We start from the raw sequence: 21,389 nt of genomic DNA, 5'->3' as shown, positions 1-21,389 counted from the left end.
CACATTAACCGTTTGGCTGTGAAACAGAAAAATTCCCAAACATTCATCCAATGTTGCAGCCTAAATGATGTCATTATTAGGTTTTGGCTTCCTGACTGTATAAATGAACAATTCATCTGATGTAGCAACATGGAGAAAGTCAGCTTCATCCCAATCTTTAAGAAATGAACCACACAACCATGCACAGTCTTCTCTCTGTTGCTGAGTGATGTTGGGCTTGCTGATAACATGAAATGGCTCGATACTAGATTTTTTCAACTCACGATATACAGCACTATAACTTCTCTTCTTTCCCCTTTTTGTTTCTAGTTCAAGCACCAATTTACGTAAAGACTTTCTTGGACTACCCACTGCCTCAGCTATAATGTCTTTTGACTCCTGTGTGTGTGTGTGTGTGTGTGTGTGTGTGCTTAAAAAATCACAGAAGATGCACGTGACTTCATAAATAAGCGAATCCCACAGGAAAATGATAGTCAGAAATCCAAGCGCTTTTGTCTTTACTAAGACATTGTCAAGGAGCTAATGAAATACAATTGGAGAGAAAGGTCTCAGGTACACAACAAGATCAAGAATACCAGATGGTTAATTGTCAAAAGGGTAAAAATTTAAAGAGATAATCCAGGATTATCGGATATCACACGGTCACAAACCTAAACAGATTTGACCCTAACCGAAATTACAAAGTATCTTTACAGTCCAAAACATGTAAAAACTGAATATATTAATTTTGTTGCTTATATTTATCTACAACTTTTTTCATTATGAAAGCATCAAGTTTAAACAAACCAAGACTTAAATTTAGAACACTTCTATTATTTGACTTGATGAACAAGATTCAATGATATTCCTTTTAACTGTGTCATTAGATGGGATTAAGGCTCTAGCTTGACTCCAGTTAATAGGATGGTCTAAATCTCTCATATGTACGAATAATGCATTCGATATTTGCCCAGTTCTCACAGAATATTGATGATGTTTGAGACGTTGTGAAAGAGATTTACCCGTCTGTCCGTAATAAACTTTATCACACTTTTTGCAAGGAATTTCATATATGCAGCCTGGAAGATCTTTAGGAGAATTTTTGATTACTAAACTCTTGACATTAATATTACTGAAACCAACATTTATGTTAAAAAGCTTTAAAATTCTAGGAATATCTAAATACCTTTCATCATAGGGTAATTTTAGAATGTTATGCTTAATAATTCACGTTTGTCATTAGTTGAATAAAATGTTTTTCTAGCTCTTTTCCATGCCACATCTACAAAAGTCCTTGGGTATTTAAGTTTCAATGCAATATCATAAATAGTTTTAATTTCATCGTCAATAAACTGTGAGCTACAGACACGTAAAGCCCTTAGGAACATCACAGAACAAAACAGAGAATTTAACATTTTGATGGTGATTGGAGTAGTAATGAACAACAGAGGCAATTTTGGTTGATTTTCGAAAGACTGAAAAGGTGAAATTTCTATCATTTCTATGAACAGTTACATCAAGAAAATTCAAATTACAATTTCTTGCTTCCTCTACAGTAAATTTTATAGAAGGGACTAAATTATTGAGATTATTAAGGAATTCCTGGAGATTTTCGTGAACTGGCCAAATACAGAAGATATCATCCACATATCTAAACCAAATAACTTTCTGGGGCAAAATTCTTGGTAAGAGTTTGTCTTAAAAAATTCCATGTAAATATTGCTAAGGACAGGAGATAAGGGATTACCCATAGCCATGCCAAACTTTTGTACAAAAAATTTGGAAAAATTTAATCAAAACCTATGCCCTGATGATATCAATATTTTTTTGTACAAAAGTTTGGCATGGCTATGAGTAATCCCTTATCTCCTGTCCTTAGCAATATTTACATGGAATTTTTTGAGACAAAACTCTTACCAAGAATTTTGTCCCAGAAAGTTATTTGGTTTATGAACTTTATTCACATGGAACAAGACTATACGGGCCATTGACTTGAAATTTAAGCTGCCAAAGAATAGATAGTTACAGAACATGATATGAAGTACAAAAGGAAGAGAAATGCTTATTTGTAGGTAATTGTTTGACGGTAATAATGCATTGCACATCGGATGAAGTTTTTGAGGTTCTAATTGCAAGGCTGTTCCATAGAACAAATGTGTGAGGAATAATAGACCTCTGGAACTGAGAAGTTAGACAGCGTGGCACAATAACTGCTTATTGATGCTGCTTTTCATTAAATCTGGTCGGTCTCGGCAGGAATAAGAGGACCACTCGATCTAAAAGAGATAACTGGTCTTGCAACACATTCTTCTTCAAAGTAGGTTTAAGGATAGCTGGACGATGTGACTGAGAACATTCCCTCTTCTGCCCTCAGATTAATGGTGCCGATAATGAAAGAGAGAGAGAGAGAGAGAGAGAGAGAGAGAGAGACTGTAGGCACCGAGGCTAGGATATACCAAGAGCTAGAAACTTTAGTCACACTCAACGAGTGTGTAACTTTAATCGTAGATAAAATTGCATGAATTTTTAAAAGAATTATTTCTTTTAAGCCCCTTATCACTTAGATCCTGCGGTACATTACGGTTAAATAAAATCATCAGTAAGGGTAATTGCTAAATAAGTATATTAAAAATTGTCATATGCTCTTTAACATTTTTATTTTGGAAAGTAAACACCAGTTGTGCACAAATATCTGTGTATATGCCAGAAGCACATTTCAGTTCCTGGAGTTGTGGATTTCCATGTGGTTATCCATAAGTACGAGATGGGGCTGAGTGTGAATGAGCTGGGGCTGAATACGAATGTTCCGGGGCTGAATAAGAGTGAGGTGGTGCGTGGTAAGAGGGTGGGGCAGGGTGGTAGGGGAGGGGTTCTGGGTACTCTGCCTCGCCCTCGTAAGTGACCTCAGCCTGGTAGCCGTTGTCGTGATCGGCGGTGTAAGTGACGGTCTGAGTGCGACCGTCGGGGAGGAGGACGTGGTACTGACCGCTGACGACCGTCCCGTCTGAGTTTTCGTTGTGGCCGAAGTCGAGGCCATTGTAATGGTCTGTGACGGCATACTCGAATTCAAAGGGCTTTCCTTCCTGAAAAAAATGTATATATGTATTCCTGTGACTAGTGATCAGAGATGTAGATTATACTATATTTACTCCTCTAATTAGAAACCAGATATATTACTCGAAAATAACTATTCATTAGTAATAAACAGTAGATTAACTGTATATCATCTTTTACATAGCATCGGAGAATAAAAATAAGATTCAGATGATTTTTATATTCAGTGCCCAATAAATGATTCTTGCATTCGCTCATTAATAATACATGGGCGATGGTTTGTGTTATTGAAAGTCAAGGAAAAACTGCTGAAATACTCACTTCATCTTCTTCCTCATCGGAAGGAGCGTGGTAGGATGTTTTAGGGGCAGAGTAGGAAGGTTCGGGAGCCTCATAGGCTGGGGCATGTGGAGCATTAGAGAGAGAATGCTTGGGAGCAGAGTACCCATATCCAGAAGGTGCTATAATCCTGTGTCGGCTGGCCAGAGTGGTAATGGCCAAGCAGAATAAAACTACCTGCAAAATGAAAAATAAAATAAATCTAAAAAGTTCAAGATCTCATTATTTCGATTGATATACGTCATCTCCAATTGAATATTGAAGAAGCACAGTTTATTGACAAACTTCTAAAAATGATGGTCTTTGAGATATGAAAGAAGACTGGTTTTCAAAGCGCAAGGTATAATGAAGTTCTTCTTTTTTGTAAAATATTCACATCTTTTGCCTTCTTCCTTTGCAGTAGAATTAACCACAAGCTCTTTCACACCGTAAGTCTTTAATGATGCAAAGGAAATTTGTAAAATTTACATGGAACAAATCCTAAATCTTAAACTCCAGCTTGATTATTCTTTCAGTCCCAGCAGTGACATAAGCTTGAAATATAAGCATGATTCTTTACTGAATATTTTGAATTTGGTCGACAATAGTAAAAATAAAATGAAAAAATCAAGATGCAAAAAGTCAACCATGATGAATCGAAGTATGAAAAACTCCCAAAAGGAATTCTGTTTCCTTACCTTCTTGAACATTTCGGTGGTTCCTTCGGAGTTCGAATGTGGTTTGGTCAGAGGTAATGCTCTTTATATACCAAGTTTCGAGGGATGACCTCTGACGCCACTCCCACTGACCCGGACTACCTACTTGTCTTTTCATCTCGTTTTCCTTTCCGTTTCTTTGTGGAATGGTGAATGTAGTTCTTGAAATAATTATCTTTAAGAAATTTGGGAGACTTATTTATAGTTTGTCTTCCTCCCTGTTGTACTGGACGAGTTACTCACTGACCTTTCATTCATTCATTCATTTTCATGGTTTGATTGTATTTGTTTATGTAACGTTGTTTTCCTTAAGCTTACAAATTCTTGCGAATCACTTTGCAAGCAAAGTGCCGTATATACCGATCTTTCATTCATATTCGTGTTAGTAATTCCATATATTGCATGATGCACGTTTTGCAAGGAATTCAGACATGTACATTAAATACAATTCTTGCAAGTAAGGAAATGGGGTAATTTAAAAAAAACTTAAAGAAAATAAACTTAAATAAGGAAAAAGAGAGTCTAAAGATACAGCGATGCTCAAATCTGATGCGACATGATTCCATTTGTATCATTCAGATTCTCAGACTCAACGGGACGTTGCCAATTAGTCCTACTTTTTTTTTCCAGTGTCATATATGTCGAAAAGTTTATATGGTTATATAAATATGATCCGTTTTATGCATTAGTATAATTCGTAATCTGTGTAATTTGAAATGATTTTTTTACGTTGTTTGGTTGAAAGTAGGGTGTGATTAAGATTAGCGGTGCCCCCTGAGTGACAGTGCACTTAACTTGCTCTTCAGGCTGGTGAGACGTCTGCAGTAGACCTATTAAGCTCAATAGTCATAACAACATTTTCAAATTAGAAATATGAATTACAACAAGTTTTCTTTGAATGTTGAAGTTTTAGGGTGTGTTTAAGCTGCCTGTATGTTGCAAAATGATTTATAGGCGTAGAAAAATAATCTAAGCCTTCTGAGATGTAATCTGTTCACCTGTTCTTTGAGGAATAAAAGATAAACAAGATTTTGATTATGTGGAGAAGATGGCTATTAATCGAAATCTATTAGTATTAGTATCAAGGGGCATGGAACACTCGTATTTTAACTGGCTTAAAATATTATTTCCTTAAAAGTTCACCTGCTCGCTTTTGGTGTATGATTTATTCTCTCGTAAGGTAACTTGAAGTGCAAGAATGTGTAGATAACCTCATTTGCTTTCTGGCCAGGAATTGTCAATATAGAGATGTGAATGCTAAGCATGGTTGCCAGATGTAAACCTAGCGAGGAAGCCAAACAGCAATGGAAATAAAGCACCCCCCCCCAAAAAAAAAAAGCCAACTCTTTTTCACATAATTCGGCAGTGTCGTTTACATCAGAAGTCGAATCTTTGGCACATACTTTCTCGGAGATAGAATCCTTTATCATTCTTGGAGATGCCGTGAAGTCTTTGCAACATTTGTTTGTGAGCAGTAACTCAGCTCTTATTCTTACAATAGCATCGAAAAGCTTTAGCTGCATTCGGTGTCTGGCTTTTGTTTTTACCGATGTTACAGCGTTACTTACTGACTGGTGTTACTAAACATGTTAGGGCAAAGGTGGCTAGTTCTTTAAAAGCTTGATGCTGAAGTACACCAATCCAAAATTTGTCTGTGTCTGCAGGGATTCCATCCTTTTTAAATGCAGCCTCTTCTTTCCAATCAATAATGGGTAATTTTCTATACTGGTCTTCAATCACACTGGTATTGCTTTCAGGGGTGTTTAAGAAAGATAGTTCCGAAAATGCTGGTCTTGAAACTTGATTCAAAACTACTATGGCGCTAAATTTTGCCAGATCTTTAAAAATATCACTTGTCGATAGAAGCCTACTCTGTACTTGACTAAGGGCTTCTTGTACATAGCCAGGCATCTTTCTTTGACATATCTTATTTCTTTGAAAGTTTCATTCGTATTTTTCCTTTGCTTGAACTTGCTTCATTCTGTTGAGAATTTAATGCCAAAATCAACTTTATCAATAGGTCTTTTTGTCCATTAATAATTATACCGCCTGTTTTGAAGACTTTTATGATGGAAGAATAATTTTCGGTGTAGTTCATGGGGATCGGCTTTGGTTTGCTGAAAACAGCTATTCAATCTTTTAAATACTTGTACTACAGGTGTAGCAAATTAAATAAACAAGCAATTCTTATGATCAAACAGAATGTCTCCAATCATTTTAGCCTTGAATCTTGAATCCAGCTATAATTTGTCTAGTTCCGTGACAGTAAAATAAGCTTTAAGCTCTTCCCAATTCATTAGTGTTAAACATTACCTTCCCACGCACAAGCCAACGAGTAGAAGAAAGTTTTTCAAAAGGGAGAGAGCAGCTTTTGTGTGTTCAAATTCTGTTGCTGTATTCATTACTTTAGATAACTCCTCATATCTATCTCGCCTATTTTCACTGTGGTTGAACCAGTGAGGGATTTCAGGCAGCAAAAAACCTATATTTGATGGCAGCTTTGAAACCGCATTTTAAATGCATGATGCAAAAGAATGACAGATCCATCAGAGTTGTACACAAAATGGAGAAACTTGTTATAGCCAAGACCATACAGAATTATTACAGCCTATCAAGTTGAAAATATTCTCTCCAGCTGCCTCATGCACTGGAATTAACCCCAGAAATCCAGTAGAAATTTCCACCTTCTGATCACTCAAATAACGAACTAAAATGCACAAGTGTTTTTCGCTAGGGCTCGCGCCTTCCCTGGAAATTACCGACGCCTCCTTTTTGGGGGGTGTGCCCCCCAGGTTAAGAACCACTGCTTTAAACTTATAAAATAGTATGGATGTTTAAAGAATGGTTTCATTTAAGCCACTTATCACTTAGATCCTGCGGTAAATTACAGTTAAAGAAGATCATCAGTAAGGATAATTGCCGAATAAGGATACTAAAATTTGTCAAATTCCCTTTAACAATTTTATTTTGGAAAGTAAACACCAGTTGTGCACGAATTTCTGTGTATATGCCAGAAGCACATTTCAGTTCTTAGTGTTATCCATAAGTACGAGATGGGGCTGAGTGTGGATGAGCTGGGGCTGAATACGAATGTTCCGGGGTTGAATAAGAGTGAGCTGGTGCGTGGTAAGAGGGTGGTGCTGGGTGGTAGGGATGGGGTTCTGGGTACTCTGCCTCGCCCTCGTAAGTGACCTCAGCCTGGTAGCCGTTGTCGTGATCGGCGGTGTAAGTGACGGTCTGAGTGCGACCGTCGGGGAGGAGGACGTGGTACTGACCGCTGACGACCGTCCCGTCTGAGTTTTCGCTGTGGCCGAAGTCGAGGTCATTGTAGTGGTCCGTAACGGCATACTCGAATTCAAAGGGCTTTCCCACCTGAAGAAAAAAAATTACAATATACAATTATATATAAATCTATGATAATTATAAATGTTAAATGCTGTTTTGCTACTATGACCATAATGGATCATTTGTCCATCCAGTGACTGATGATCAGAGGTGTAGATTATACTATATTTACTTCTCTAATTAGAAATTAGATATATTACTATTGAATAACCTTATTCATCAGTGATAAACAGTTAATTAACTATATCTCTTCTTTTAAATAGCATTGCAAAATAAAAGTAAGATTCAGATGATTATTATATTAACGCCCAATGAATGATTCTTGTATTCGTTCATTAATAATACATGGGCGATGGTTGGTGTTGAAAGTGTAGAAAAACTGCTGAAATACTCACTTCATCTTCTTCGTCATAGGAAGGAGCGTGGTAGGATGTTTTAGGGGCAGAGTAGGAAGGTTCGGGAGCCTCGTAGGCTGGGGCATGTGGAGCATAGGAGAGAGAATGCTTGGGAGCAGAGTACCCATACCCAGAAGGTGTAATAATCCTGTGTCGGCTGGCCAGAGTGGTAACGGCCAAGCAGAATAAAACTACCTGCAAAATGAAAAATAAAATAAATCTAAAAAGTTCAGGATCTTATTTTTTCGATTGATATGCGTCATCTCCAATTGAATATTGAAGAAGCACAGTTTATAGACAAACTTTTAATAATGACGATCTTTGAGATATGAAACAAGACTTCTTTTCAAAGCGCATGGTATAATGAAGTTCTTCTTTTTAGTAAAATATTCATATCTTTCGCCTTCTTCCTTTGCAGTAGAATTAACCACAAACTTTTTCACACCGCAAGTCTTTAATGATGCAAAGGAAATTTGTAAAATTTACATGGAACAAATCCTAAAACTTGAACTCCAGCTCTATTATTCTTTCAGTCCCAGCAGTGACATAAGCTTGAAATATAAGCAGGATTCATTACTGAATATTTTGAATTTGGTCGACAATAGTAAAAATAAAATAAAAGAATCAAGAGGCAAAAAGTCAACCATGATGAATCGAAGTATGAAAAACTCTGAAAAGGAATTCTGTTTCCTCACCTTCTTGAACATTTCGTTGGTTCCTTCGGAGTTCGAATGTGGTTTGGTCAGAGGTAATGCTCTTTATATACCAAGTTTCGAGGGATGACCTCTGACGCCACTCCCACTGACCCGGACTACCTACTTGTCTTTTCATCTCGTTTTCATTTCTGTTTCCTTGTGGAATGTTGAATGTAGTTCTTGAAATAACTATCTTTAAGAAATTCGGGAGACTTATTTATAGTTTGTATTCCCGTTGTACTGGACGAGTTTCTCACTGAGCTTTCATTCATTCGTTTTCATGGTATGTTCATATTTGTTTAAGTAACGTTGTTTTCCGTACGTATGCAAATTCTTGCGAATCACTTTGCAAGCAAAGTGCCGTATATATCGATCTTGCATTCATATTCGTGTTAGTAATTCCGTATACTGCATGATACACTGTTTGCACGAAATTCAGGCATATGCATTAATTAAAATTCTTGCAAGTAAGGAAATAGGGTAATTTAAAAAACATTAATGGAAATAAACTTAAATATGAAAAAGAGTCTAAAGGTACAGTGATGCTCAAATCTGATGCGACATGATTCTTTTTGTGTCGTCCAGATTCTCAGACGCAACGTGACGTTGCCAAGTAGTACTAAACTTTTTCTTTTATTTCCAATGTCATTCTTGTCGGAAAGTTTGCGAATTCACTGTTAGCACTATTTCCCTTATGGTTATATAAATATGATCCCTTTTATGCATTGTATAATTCGTAATCTGTGTGATTCGAACTGATATTTTTTTTATGTTGCTTTGTTCAGAGTACAATGTGATAAGATTAGCAGTTCCCCAGTGACAGTGCACTTAGCTGGTTCCTCAGGCTGGTCAACATAACTACTTCTGCAGCATTATAACAGTAGACCTAATATGATCAACAGCCATAAAAACATTTTCAAAATAGGAATATGAATTACAACAAGTTTTCTAAGAATGTTGAAGTTTTAGGCTGTGTTTAAACTGCCTTTATGTTGCAAAATGATTTATAGGCGGTAAAAAAATAATCTAAGCCTTCTGAGATGTAATCTGTTACTAATGAATTTACTTGTAGAGATTACCTGTTCTTTGAAGGATAAAAGATAATGATGATTTTGATTATATGGAGAAGATGGCTATTAATCGAAACCTATTACTATGAGATTCAGGGCCTCTGTAACACGGTTTTTTCACAATAACTTTTTATCTATGCATTTCATAAATATAACGCTTATTCAGAATACATATTATATCAATACATAAATTTTGAGTGTATTCTGCACTACGTAGGTTGAATAAATTTGGTACTTATAATGTAAAAGTGACTTTTTTTGAAGACGGGCCAACTTACTCAGAGAAAAGGTTTCGAACGCACTCGTTACGTAACTTATGTCAGCATTTCTTCCCTCTTTCTCGATGGATGATTGGCTATACATAACGAAGGCTAAACCTCTGGCAACAATGACATACAAATTTAAATACAAGCAAGCAGTACACCTGTATGAACTCTGGAACCTCTCCACTGATAATTGTCATAATGAACAAACCAACAAAATATGTTAATAAATACAAAAACACTTCGATTATTAGTCTAACTCCCAAAATAAGTTTCCAAAGAAATTACAGTCTACTTTATAGGTCACAATCAGATTGAGAAAATGTAGGGAATAGTTGGTAATTATCAAAAACATAGTAGACAAGCTTGATTTGATAACTGCTATATCCAATGTCAAGCAATTTTTATTTATTAGCTATCTACCTATTTACTGAAAAAAAAATAGCCGGTACCATATATTGGCTTTAAACCTTCACCAATAATTATCGTCAGAATGATAACTTCATGAGGCTCCACCCACTTTCGCCTCGTTATAATTCAGGATAACACTGAAGGCTACCATGGGCATTGTTGGATTAGAAAATTTAACTTCTGGCTATAAAACTAATTTCTCGAGTAGTTGTAAGAAGTGCTAAATGATCCTCAATGTTCCCAGCAGTTGGCCTAAACGTTTAATTCATGTATATTACTGCTATACTGTTGCGGCACTACTGCTACAGTAGTATTACTACGCTAGCACTGATACCCCACCCACTTCTATGTATCGTTCCGCCATTCATAAAGTCTTTGGGTTTCAGAGCCGATGGCATTTCTGTCTGGTGGATGGGCGGGGCAACATTTAGTCAAAAGGTGTTTGTTTACCTTGCTTACGTAATGAATGTTTTTCGACTCTTGGCTCGTAATCATTGGCCATGGCGTCAGCTAGATCATTTTTACTCTATAAAAATTAAAGCTATCGGGTTTAGGTTATTGATAATGCTGACAAAATTTGTGTGTGATTGTAAAATATACATATGTCAACTTTCAGCTACATCCGATGCTTTGACAAGGAGCAAAGTCCAAAAAACCGTGTTACAGAGACCCTGAATCTCATAGTAGTATTATAGTATCAATGGGCATGGAACACTCGCATTTTAACTGGCTTAAAATATTATTTTCTTGAAAGTTCATCTGCTCGCGTTTGGTGTATAGTTTATTCTTTTATAAGGTAACTTGAAGTGCAAGAATTTGTAGATATCCTCATTTGCTTTCTGGCCAAGAATTGTTAATATAGAGATGTGAATGCTAAGCAGGGTTGACAGATGTAAACTTAGCGAACAAGCCAGCAATGAAATAAAAAAAGGTCCCCCCCCCACCCACCGCCAAAAAAAATAAAAAATATTTTTCACATAATTATGATTCTAGCCTAATACGTACATTAAAATAATAATAATGAAAAAAGCTCTAAACCCTCTTTGGCTGTGTCGTTTACATCAGAAGTCGAATCTTTGGCATATACTTTCTCGGAGATAGAATTCTTTATCATTCTTGGAGATGCCGTGAAGCCTTTGCAACATTTGTTTGTGAGCAGTAGCTCAGCTCTTATTCTAACAATAGCATTGAGAAACTTTAGCTGCATTCGGTGTGTGGCTTTTGTTTTTACCGATGTTACAAGCGAGAATATTCTCTCGACCACAGCGTTACTGACTGACTGGTGTTACTAAACATGTTAGGGGCAAAAGTGGCTAGTTTTTTAAAAGCTTGATGCTGAAGTACACCAATCCAAAATTTTTCCGTGTCTGCAGGGATTTCATGCTTTTTAAATGCAGTCTCTTCTTTCCAATCAATAAAGGGTAATTTTCTATACTGGTCTTCAATCACACTGATATTGCTTTCAGCGGTGTTTAAGATAGATAGTTCCGAAGATGCTGGTCTTGAAACTTGATTCAAAAGTAGTATGGGGTTTAATTTTGCCAGATCTCTAAAGATATCACTTGTCGAGGGAAGCCTAATGTCTACCTGACTAAGGGCTTCTTGTAAGATAGCCAAGCATCTTTCTTTGACATCTCTTATTTCTTTAAAAGTTTCATATGTATTTTTCCTTTGCTAGAACTTGCTGCATTCTGTTAAGAATTTAATGCCAAAATTTATCAATAGGTCTTTTTTGTCCATTAATATCATACAGTCTGTTGTGAAGACTTTGTGATGCAAGACTAATTCTCGGTGCAGTTCATGGGGATCGGCTTTGGTTTGCTGAAAACAGCTATTCAAACTTTCAAATTCTTGTACTACAGGTGTAGCCAATTAAATAAACAAGTAATTCTTATGATCAAACAGAATGTCTCCAATCATTTTAGCCGTATACAGCTTTAATTTGTCTAGTTCTGTAACATTAAAATAATCTTTAAGCTCTTCCCTATTCATTAATATATTAATCATTACCTTCCCACTCACAAGCCTACAAGTAGAAGAAAGTTTTCCAAAGGGGAGAGAGCAGCTCGTGTTTGTTCAAATTCTGTGGCTTTATTCATTACTTTAGATAACTCCTTATATCTATCTCGCCTATTTTCACTGTGGTTGAACCATTGAGGGATTTCAGACAGCAAAAAAACCTATATTTGATGGCAGCTTTGAAACCGCATTTTGAATGCATGATGCCGAAGAATGGCAGATCCATCTGAGTTGTACACAAAATGGAGAAACTTGTTATAGCCAAGACCATACAGAATTGTTACAGCCTATCAAGTTGAAAATATTCTCTCCAGTTGCCTCATGCGCTGGAATTAATCCTAGAAATCCAGTAGAAATTTCCAGCTTCTGATCACTCAAATAACGAACTAAAATGCACAAGTGTTTTTTCGCTAGGGCTCGCTCCTTCCCTGGAAATTGCCGACGCCTCCTTTTGGGGGGTGCGTCCCCCAGGTTAAGAACCACTGCTCTAAACTTATAAAATAGCATGGGTGTTTAAAGAATGGTTTCTTTTAAGCCACTTATCACTTAGATCCTGCGGTAAATTACAGTTAAAGAAAATCATCAGTAAGGATAATTGCCGAATAAGGATACTAAAATTTGTCAAATTCCCTTTAACAATTTTATTTTGGAAAGTAAACACCAGTTGTGCACGAATTTCTGTGTATATGCCAGAAGCACATTTCAGTTCTTAGTGTTGTTGATTTCCATGTGGTTATCCATAAGTACGAGATGGGGCCGAGTGTGAATGAGCTGGGGCTGAATACGAATGTTCCGGGGCTGAATAAGCGTGAGGTGGTGCGTGGTAAGAGGGTGGGGCTGGGTGGTAGGGGTGGGGTTCTGGGTACTCTGCCTCGCCCTCGTAAGTGACCTCAGCCTGGTAGCCGTTGTCGTGATCGGCGGTGTAAGTGACGGTCTGAGTGCGACCGTCGGGGAGGAGGACGTGGTACTGACCGCTGACGACCGTCCCGTCTGAGTTTTCGTTGTGGCCGAAGTCGAGGCCATTGTAATGGTCTGTGACGGCATACTCGAATTCAAAGGGCTTTCCTTCCTGAAAAAAAAAAAAAATAATAATAATGAATTATCCCTCAAGAAAAATTTATTAAATTACAATATTCAGTTACATATATAATAGATATAATTATACATTTTAGATACTCGTTTGCTACTGTGTCCTTAATGAATGATTTGTCCTTCTAGTGACGGATGATCAGAGGTGTAGATTTTACTATATATTTATTCTCTAATTAGAAATCAGATATATTACTCGAAAATAACTTTATTCATCAGTGATAAACAGTAAATTAATTGTATCTCTTCTTTCACATAGCATTGCAAAATTGATGTAAGATTCAGATTATTTCCATATTCAATGTCCAATAACTGATTCTTGTCTTCGTTCATTAATAATACATGGGCAGGCGTTGGTGTTGTTGAAAGTTTAGGAAAAACTGCTGAAATACTCACTTCATCTTCTTCCTCATAGGAAGGAGCGTGGTAGGATGTTTTAGGGGCAGAGTAGGAAGGTTCAGGTCCCTCATATGCTGGGGCATGTGGAGCATAGGAGAGAGAATGCTTGGGAGCAGAGTACCCATATCCAGAAGGTGCTACAATCCTGTGTTTGCTGGCTAGAGTGGCAACGGCCAGACAGAATAAAACTACCTGAAAAAAAAGAGAAAAAAAAATGCTACAAATCTTAACTCCCATTCAGTATTAACCAAGATCAGTTCATAGATAAGCTTCTAATAACAATAGCCTTTGAGATATTAAATAAAACTTTTTTGCAATGCTCATACTATGATAAAGATATTTAAAGCAACATTTTACAACTATTGATTTTCTTCTTCGTACTCAAATTAACCGTCAGTTTTTTGTAGCACCAAAACTATTCAATAATTCACGAGATATTTGCATTACAATCTTAAAATCTTCACGTTTAAACAACCTGATTATTCACTTAATCCCAGCAGGGATATAACCTTAAACTTGAAACATGATTCTGTACTGATCACTTTTCATACAAGACGAAAATTGTGAAAATATAAAATGGCAAATGAATTGAAATATGATTTTTTAGTACGAAGACGAATTCTGTCTCCTTACCTTCTTGAACATTTCGATGGTTCGTTTGCAGTTCGAATGTGGTTTGATCAAAGGTAATCCTCTTTATATACGAAACTTCGAAGGGTGACCTATGATACCACGCCTACAGGCCCAGCCCACCTACTTTCCGTGTTTTCATTTCCATTTCATTTCCTTTTCTTTGTGGAATGGTGAATGTAGTTCGTGAAATAACTACCAGTAAGAAATGTAGGTGACTTATTTTTAGTTTGCCTTCCTCCCTGTTGTACTGGGCGGGTTTCTCACTGAACTTTCATTCATTCATTTATGTTTTGATATTTTAGAGCACTAATATTCTTTCATATTTGTGCATCTTACATGACTTTCCTTACGGTTGCAAATGCACAAGAAGATTGCAAGCAAAGTATATACTGCAACATTGCATTCAATGTGTTTTAATGGTCCTATAATCTACTGCATTATGCCCAGCTTGAAGGGTATAATATCACACTTAAATGAAAATTCTTGCAATTAGGATAGTAGGATGATTTTTAAAAATGTGAGGGAAATTATTTTGAAAAACCGCAAGGAAAACTTACTTTGGAACTTGTAGAGCCTAAAGGTACTTGATTGTACGAAGTTGTATATAGAAAATTTATAAACACTGTATTGCAAGAAAGGAATTGTAATAAAGGATAAAGCAAAACCTTAATCTTATCACAATTACTCCAAGAGTCAGTCTGGTCCAGTCTGATCCACACATAGTTATGAGGTATACTAAACAACATGACGTGTGTCACAGACGATGTAGTTTCCCAATAATTGCACTGCCCTAATTACATCTTTGGAGAATTTGTATTGCAAATTAAATAAATGAATAAATAAATAAGAGAGGAAAACTTCGATCAACCCAGGTATTTTCGCTTACCCTGGGAGTAAGCCTACAAACTACTTTGTTGTTGTTGATATTGTTGTCTTTGTTAAGGTCTGAAAAAGGTGTTTTGCTTTGAGTTAAAGATACTGGAATTTTAGGATAGGATATTTATGATTTATGTATTAGGACTAAAACTTAAAAAAGGAAACAATGTGCATTTTAAACAGTATACAGAAAAATGATTTCTCATAAAATGTAGTGTATTTGTTTTAATTTTCATTGCTGAAACAAGTCTCTATTTGACCGTAGATTTTAGCACATTTTAATTTCCGTTAAAAGTTAGGATTGTAATGTTTACAACTTATGCATGAGGGGAAAATCTCGCACACGTCCCGTAATCAGGAGAGTGATATTATTGGGAAAAAACATATTCTTTGCATTGCCTGTTACACGCATCACGTTATTTTGTATAACTCTTAATTATGTTCGGACAGACTTTTCCTTGGTGTCACTGACTCTCGAATGACTGTTACAGCAATGTAAAAGTATTCTACTTTTATTTTTGTCTTTTGGCTTAAAACTTCTTCAGAGCAACATAGCTTTATCATTTTTAATGCTTGTATTTAAGTCGTAATTACATTTTCCATTGAACTGACATCTTCCTTGTATTAGAAAGAAATTTTCAATATTTATATTATATACATATACTGGGTGTTTCGAAATTAGAGCCTTCCCCCTCCCTCTACAGCATAAACTAAAATTGATATGGACAAAAACAAATGTAATTCAGAACAGGTATTTGTTTAAGTTTCTGTCTTGAGTATTTAATATTTTGTCTAGCCTCCATCTGCCTGTACCACAGCCTGCATTCTTGAGGGGTATGATTTCAGCAAATCACAAAAAAGCTGAGATTCAAACTCCATTTCCATGAGCACTTTGGTCACCTTTCTTCGCAGGTCGTCGAGGCTTGGTATACCATCATAGTTCACTGTGTGCGCTTCAACATGCTCCTTTAAGATACTACCAATATTGTCACACACATTAAGGCCAGGGGAGCTACCTGGAAATTAACTTGACGAGAAGAAATCGATACTACTGTTTCAAAGTAGCTCCTGTGTCTGAAGAGCCTTGAAACATGGTGCCTTATCATGTAAAAATGTGACTTCTTCAAGAGACAACACATTTTCAGGATCTATGAGGAAAGGAAGTACTCCACCATTAAGTACAGTTTCTCTGAAGTATTCGCCATTTCATGACTGTCCTTTTTCACTGATAATCCACATTAACCGTTTGGCTGTGAAACAGAAAAATTCCCAAACATTCATCCAACGTTGCAGCCCAAATGATGTCATTTTTATGTTTTGGCTCCCTGACTGTATAAATGAACAATTCATCTGATGTAGCAACATGGAGAAAGTCAGCTTCATCCTAATCTTTAAGAAATGAACCACACAACCATGCACGGTCTTCTCTCTGTTGCTGAGTGGTGTTGGGCTTGCTGATAACATGAAATGGCTCGATACTAGATATTTTCAACTCACGATATACAGCACTATAACTTCTCTTCTTTCCCCTTTTTGTTTCTAGTTCAAGCGCCAATTTATGTAAAGACTTTCTTGGACTACCCACTGCCTCAGCTATAATGTCTTTTGACTCCTGAGAAAGGATTTCAGGCTTTCCAAGATTCTCACTCTTTACACGATGACAGTCATATGGATTTTTGTTCCAGTTTCTTTTAACAAAGGATTCATCTCTCTTAATGTATTTAGCTATCGAGGAACGTGAAGTGAAGGATGCGCCAGCATCACTGGCCTCTCTGAAGGATATAGCCCGGATTCGGTCAGTCCACCTGATTTCCTCAGTCTTTAGCCATGGCTGTGTCTAACTCTGTTATTCATTCTGAAAATACAAGAAATGTAAAATGAAAAATAGGTTAATAGAAACTTGAGATAATGTACGCACTTGGAGATAGGCTATAGCAGAAAACTTCATAACTCTCCATTTGTTCTGTGGAGGGGGGGCTCTAATTTCGAAACACCCGGCATATATATATATATATATATATAAGGCATATTATATATAGATATATTATGTGTGTATTTATATATATATATATATATTTATTATATATATATATATGTGTCGTGTGTGTGTTGTGTGTGTGGGTGTGTGTAGTGCTTTTTTTTTAAAAAATCACAGTCGAAATGCATGTGAACTTCATAAATAATACGAATCCCACAGGTGTGAAAAATAGCTAAGTAAAAAATCCAAGCGTTTTCGTCTTTACTAACGACATGTCAAAGGAGCTAATGAAATACCAATTGGAGAGAAAGGTCTCAGGTACACAACAAGATCAAGAATACCAGATGGTTAATTGTTAAAAGGGTAAAAATTTAAAGAGATAATCCAGGATTATCGGATATCACACGGTCACAAACCTAAACAGATTTGACCCTAACCGAAATTACAAAGTATCTTTACAGTCCAAAACATGTAAAAACTGAATATATTAATTTTTTTGCTTATATTTATCTACAACTTTTTTCATTATGAAAGCATCAAGTTTAAATAAACCAAGACTTAAATTTAGAACATTTCTATTATTTGACTTGTTGAAACAAGATTCAATGATATTCCTTGTAACTGTGCCATTACATGGGATTAAGGCTCTTGCTTGACTCCAGGTAATAGGATGGTCTAAATCTCTCATATGTACGAATAATGCATTCGATATTTTCCCAGCTCTCACAGAATATTGATGCTGTCTGAGACGTTGTGAAAGAGATTTACCGGTCTGTCCGTAATAGACTTTATCACACTTTTTGCAAGGAATTTCATATATGCAGCCTGGAATATCTTTAGGAGTATTTTTTATTACTAAACTCTTGACATTAATATTACTGAAAACAACATTTATGTTAAAAAGCTTTAAAATTCTAGGAATATCCAAATACCTTTCATCATAGGGTAATTTTAGAATGTTATGCTTACTAAATTCAAGTTTGTCATTAGTTGAATAAAATGTTTTTCTAGCTCTTTTCCATGCTACATCTACAAAAGTCCTTGGGTATTAAAGTTTCAATGCAATATCATAAATAGTTTTAATTTCAGCGTCAATAAACTGTGGGCTACAGACACGTAAAGCCCTTAGGAACATCCCAGAAAAAACAGAGAATTTAACATTTTGATGGTGATTGGAGTAGTAATGAACAAAATAGGCAATGTTAGTTGATTTTCGAAAGACTGAAAAGGTGAAATTTCTATCATTGCTATGAACATTTACATCAAGAAAATTCAAATTACAATTTCTTTCTTCCTCTACAGTAAATTTTATAGAAGGGACTAAATTATTGAGATTATTAAGGAATTCCTGGAGATTTTCTTGAACTGGCCTAATACAGAAGATATCATCCACATATCTAAACCAAATAACTTTCTTGGGCAAAATTCTTGGTAAGAGTTTTGTCTCAAAAAATTCCATGTAAATATTGCTAAGGACAGGAGATAAGGGATTACCCATAGCCATGCCAAACTTTTGTACAAAAAATTTGGAAAAATTTAATCAAAACCTATGCCCTGATGATATCAATATTTTATTGTACAAAAGTTTGGCATGGCTATGGGTAATCCCTTATCTCCTGTCCTTAGCAATATTTACATGGAATTTTTTGAAACAAAACTCTTACCAAGAATTTTGCCCCAGAAAGTTATTTGGTTTATGAACTTTATTCACATGGAACAAGACTATACGGGCCTTTGACTTGAAATTTAAGCTTCCAAAGAATAGATAGTTACAGAACATGATATGAAGTACAAAGGAAGAGAAATGCTTAATTTGTAGGTAATTGTTTAACGGTAATAATGCATTGCGCATCGGATGAAGTTTTTGAGGTTCTAATTGCAAGGCTGTTCCATAGAACAAATGTGTGAGGAATAAAAGACCTCTGGAACTGAGAAGTTAGACAGCGTGGCACATTAATTGCTTACTGGTACTGCTGTTCATTAAATCTGGTCAGTCTCGGCAGGAAAAAAAGAGGACCACTCGATCTAAAAGAGATAACTGGTCTTGCAACACATTCTTCTTCAAAGTAGGTTTAAGGATAGCTGGACGATGTGACTGAGAACGTTCCCTCTTCTGCCCTCAGATTAAAGGTGCCGATAATGAGAGAGAGAGAGAGAGAGAGAGAGAGAGAGAGAGAGAGAGAGAGAGAGATGTAGCAGGAGAGAGAGAGACCAAGAGGAGAAGTTCAGGCACCGAGGCTAGGATATACCAAGAGGAAGAAGTTTAGTCACGGTCAACGAGTGTGTAACTTTAATCGTAGATAAAATTGCATGAATTTTTAAAAGAATTATTTCTTTTAAGCCCCTTATCACTTAGATCCTGCGGTACATTACGGTTAAATAAAATCATCAGTAAGGGTAATTGCTAAATAAGTATATTAAAAATTGTCATAGGCTCTTTAACATTTTTATTTTGGAAAGTAAACACCAGTTGTGCACAAATATCTGTGTATATGCCAGAAGCACATTTCAGTTCTTAGTGTTGTTGATTTCCATGTGGTTATCCATAAGTACGAGATGGGGCTGAGTGTGAATGAGCTGGGGCTGAATACGAATGTTCCGGGGCTGAATAAGCGTGAGGTGGTGCGTGGTAAGAGGGTGGGGCTGGGTGGTAGGGGTGGGGTTCTGGGTACTCTGCCTCGCCCTCGTAAGTGACCTCAGCCTGGTAGCCGTTGTCGTGATCGGCGGTGTAAGTGACGGTCTGAGTGCGACCGTCGGGGAGGAGGACGTGGTACTGACCGCTGACGACCGTCCCGTCTGAGTTTTCGTTGTGGCCGAAGTCGAGGCCGTTGTAGTGGTCTGTGACGGCATACTCGAATTCAAAGGGCTTTCCTTCCTGAAAAAAAATGTATATAGTATGTATTCCTGTGACTGGTGATCAGAGATGTAGATTATACTATATTTACTCCTCTAATTAGAAACCAGATATATTACTCGAAAATAACTATTCATTAGTAATAAACAGTAGATTAACTGTATATCATCTTTTACATAGCATCGGAGAATAAAAATAAGATTCAGATGATTTTTGTATTCAGTGCCCAATAAATGATTCTTGCATTCGCTCATTAATAATACATGGGCGATGGTTTGTGTTATTGAAAGTCAAGGAAAAACTGCTGAAATACTCACTTCATCTTCTTCCTCATAGGAAGGAGCGTGGTAGGATGTTTTAGGGGTAGAGTAGGAAGGTTCGGGAGCCTCATAGGCTGGGGCATGTGGAGCATAAGAGAGAGAATGCTTGGGAGCAGAGTACCCATATCCAGAAGGTGCTATAATCCTGTGTCGGCTGGCCAGAGTGGTAATGGCCAAGCAGAATAAAACTACCTGCAAAAATTATAAATAAGATTAATGCATAAAGTTTCAGACCTTATCGTTTGAAATGATATGTGTCATCTCTAATTCAATATTGAAGAAGCTCAGTTTATAGACAAACCTCTAATAATGACGGTCTTTGAGATATGAAACAAGATTTCTTTTTAAAGCACTTGCTATAATGAAGGCCTTCTTTTTTGTAAAATATTCACATCTTTTGCCTTCTTCCTTTGCACTAGAATTAATCGCTAACTCTTTTGCTCCGAAAGTGTTAAATAATCTGATGGAAATTTGTAAAATATAATGGAATAAATCCTAACATTTAAAATTCTGCTTGATTATCCTTTCAGTTCCAGCAGTGACATAACCTTGAAAGATAAGCAGGATTCTTTACTGATTACTTTGAATAGCGATCGTCAATAGTGAAAAAAAAAACAAGATGCAAAAAGTCAACCATGACGAATCGAAGTCTGAAAAACTCTGAAAACGAATTCTGTTTCCTTGCCTTCTTGAACATTTCGGTGGTTCTTCAGAGTTCGAATGTGGTTTGGTCAGAGGTAATGCTCTTTATATAGCAAGTTTCGAGGGATGACCTCTGACGCCACACCCACTGACCCGGACTACCTACTTGTCTTTTCATCTGGTTTTCATTTCCGTTTCTTTGTGGAATGTTGAATGTAGTTCTTGATATAATTGTCTTTAAGAAATTTGGGAGACTTATTTATAGTTTCCCTTCCTCCCTGTTGTGCAGGACGGGTTACTCACTGACCTTTCATTCATTCGTTTTCATGGTTT

General features: G+C 36.5%; 3 protein-coding genes across 3 annotated transcripts; all 3 read right to left on the bottom strand.

Moving 5' to 3' along the window:
* Nucleotides 1-2,627: 2,627 nt before the first annotated feature.
* On the bottom strand, nt 2,628-4,157 carry LOC135223912 (cuticle protein 19-like). Its single transcript, XM_064262832.1, has 3 exons — nt 4,050-4,157; nt 3,355-3,549; nt 2,628-3,062 (listed from the first exon to the last, which is right to left on the bottom strand). Exons 1-3 carry the CDS (start codon nt 4,059-4,061, stop codon nt 2,727-2,729), a joined length of 543 nt encoding a protein of 180 aa, XP_064118902.1. The 5' UTR covers nt 4,062-4,157; the 3' UTR covers nt 2,628-2,726.
* A 2,868-nt stretch (nt 4,158-7,025) lies between these two features.
* Nucleotides 7,026-8,610, bottom strand: LOC135224240 (cuticle protein 19-like). Its single transcript, XM_064263094.1, has 3 exons — nt 8,503-8,610; nt 7,808-8,002; nt 7,026-7,439 (listed from the first exon to the last, which is right to left on the bottom strand). The coding sequence occupies exons 1-3, from the start codon at nt 8,512-8,514 to the stop codon at nt 7,104-7,106; spliced, it is 543 nt and encodes a 180-aa protein (XP_064119164.1). The 5' UTR covers nt 8,515-8,610; the 3' UTR covers nt 7,026-7,103.
* A 4,292-nt stretch (nt 8,611-12,902) lies between these two features.
* Nucleotides 12,903-14,420, bottom strand: LOC135224239 (cuticle protein 19-like). Its single transcript, XM_064263092.1, has 3 exons — nt 14,387-14,420; nt 13,751-13,945; nt 12,903-13,334 (listed from the first exon to the last, which is right to left on the bottom strand). Exons 1-3 carry the CDS (start codon nt 14,396-14,398, stop codon nt 12,999-13,001), a joined length of 543 nt encoding a protein of 180 aa, XP_064119162.1. The 5' UTR covers nt 14,399-14,420; the 3' UTR covers nt 12,903-12,998.
* Nucleotides 14,421-21,389: the final 6,969 nt, after the last annotated feature.

The sequence above is a fragment of the Macrobrachium nipponense genome, chromosome 10 (genome assembly GCF_015104395.2).
Source record: "Macrobrachium nipponense isolate FS-2020 chromosome 10, ASM1510439v2, whole genome shotgun sequence".
NCBI classification, from domain to species: domain Eukaryota; kingdom Metazoa; phylum Arthropoda; class Malacostraca; order Decapoda; family Palaemonidae; genus Macrobrachium; species Macrobrachium nipponense.
Note: the sequence above shows the minus strand (reverse complement) of the source record. Positions and strands in the feature narration are given on the sequence as shown.

Coding starts and splice junctions, on each gene's coding strand:
- LOC135223912 (XM_064262832.1), bottom strand. Junction 3,063..3,354: donor CCGATGAGGAAGAAGATGAA/GTGAGTATTTCA, acceptor CATTTTTTTCAG/GAAGGAAAGCCCTTTGAATT.
- LOC135224240 (XM_064263094.1), bottom strand. Junction 7,440..7,807: donor CCTATGACGAAGAAGATGAA/GTGAGTATTTCA, acceptor TTTTTTCTTCAG/GTGGGAAAGCCCTTTGAATT.
- LOC135224239 (XM_064263092.1), bottom strand. Junction 13,335..13,750: donor CCTATGAGGAAGAAGATGAA/GTGAGTATTTCA, acceptor TTTTTTTTTCAG/GAAGGAAAGCCCTTTGAATT.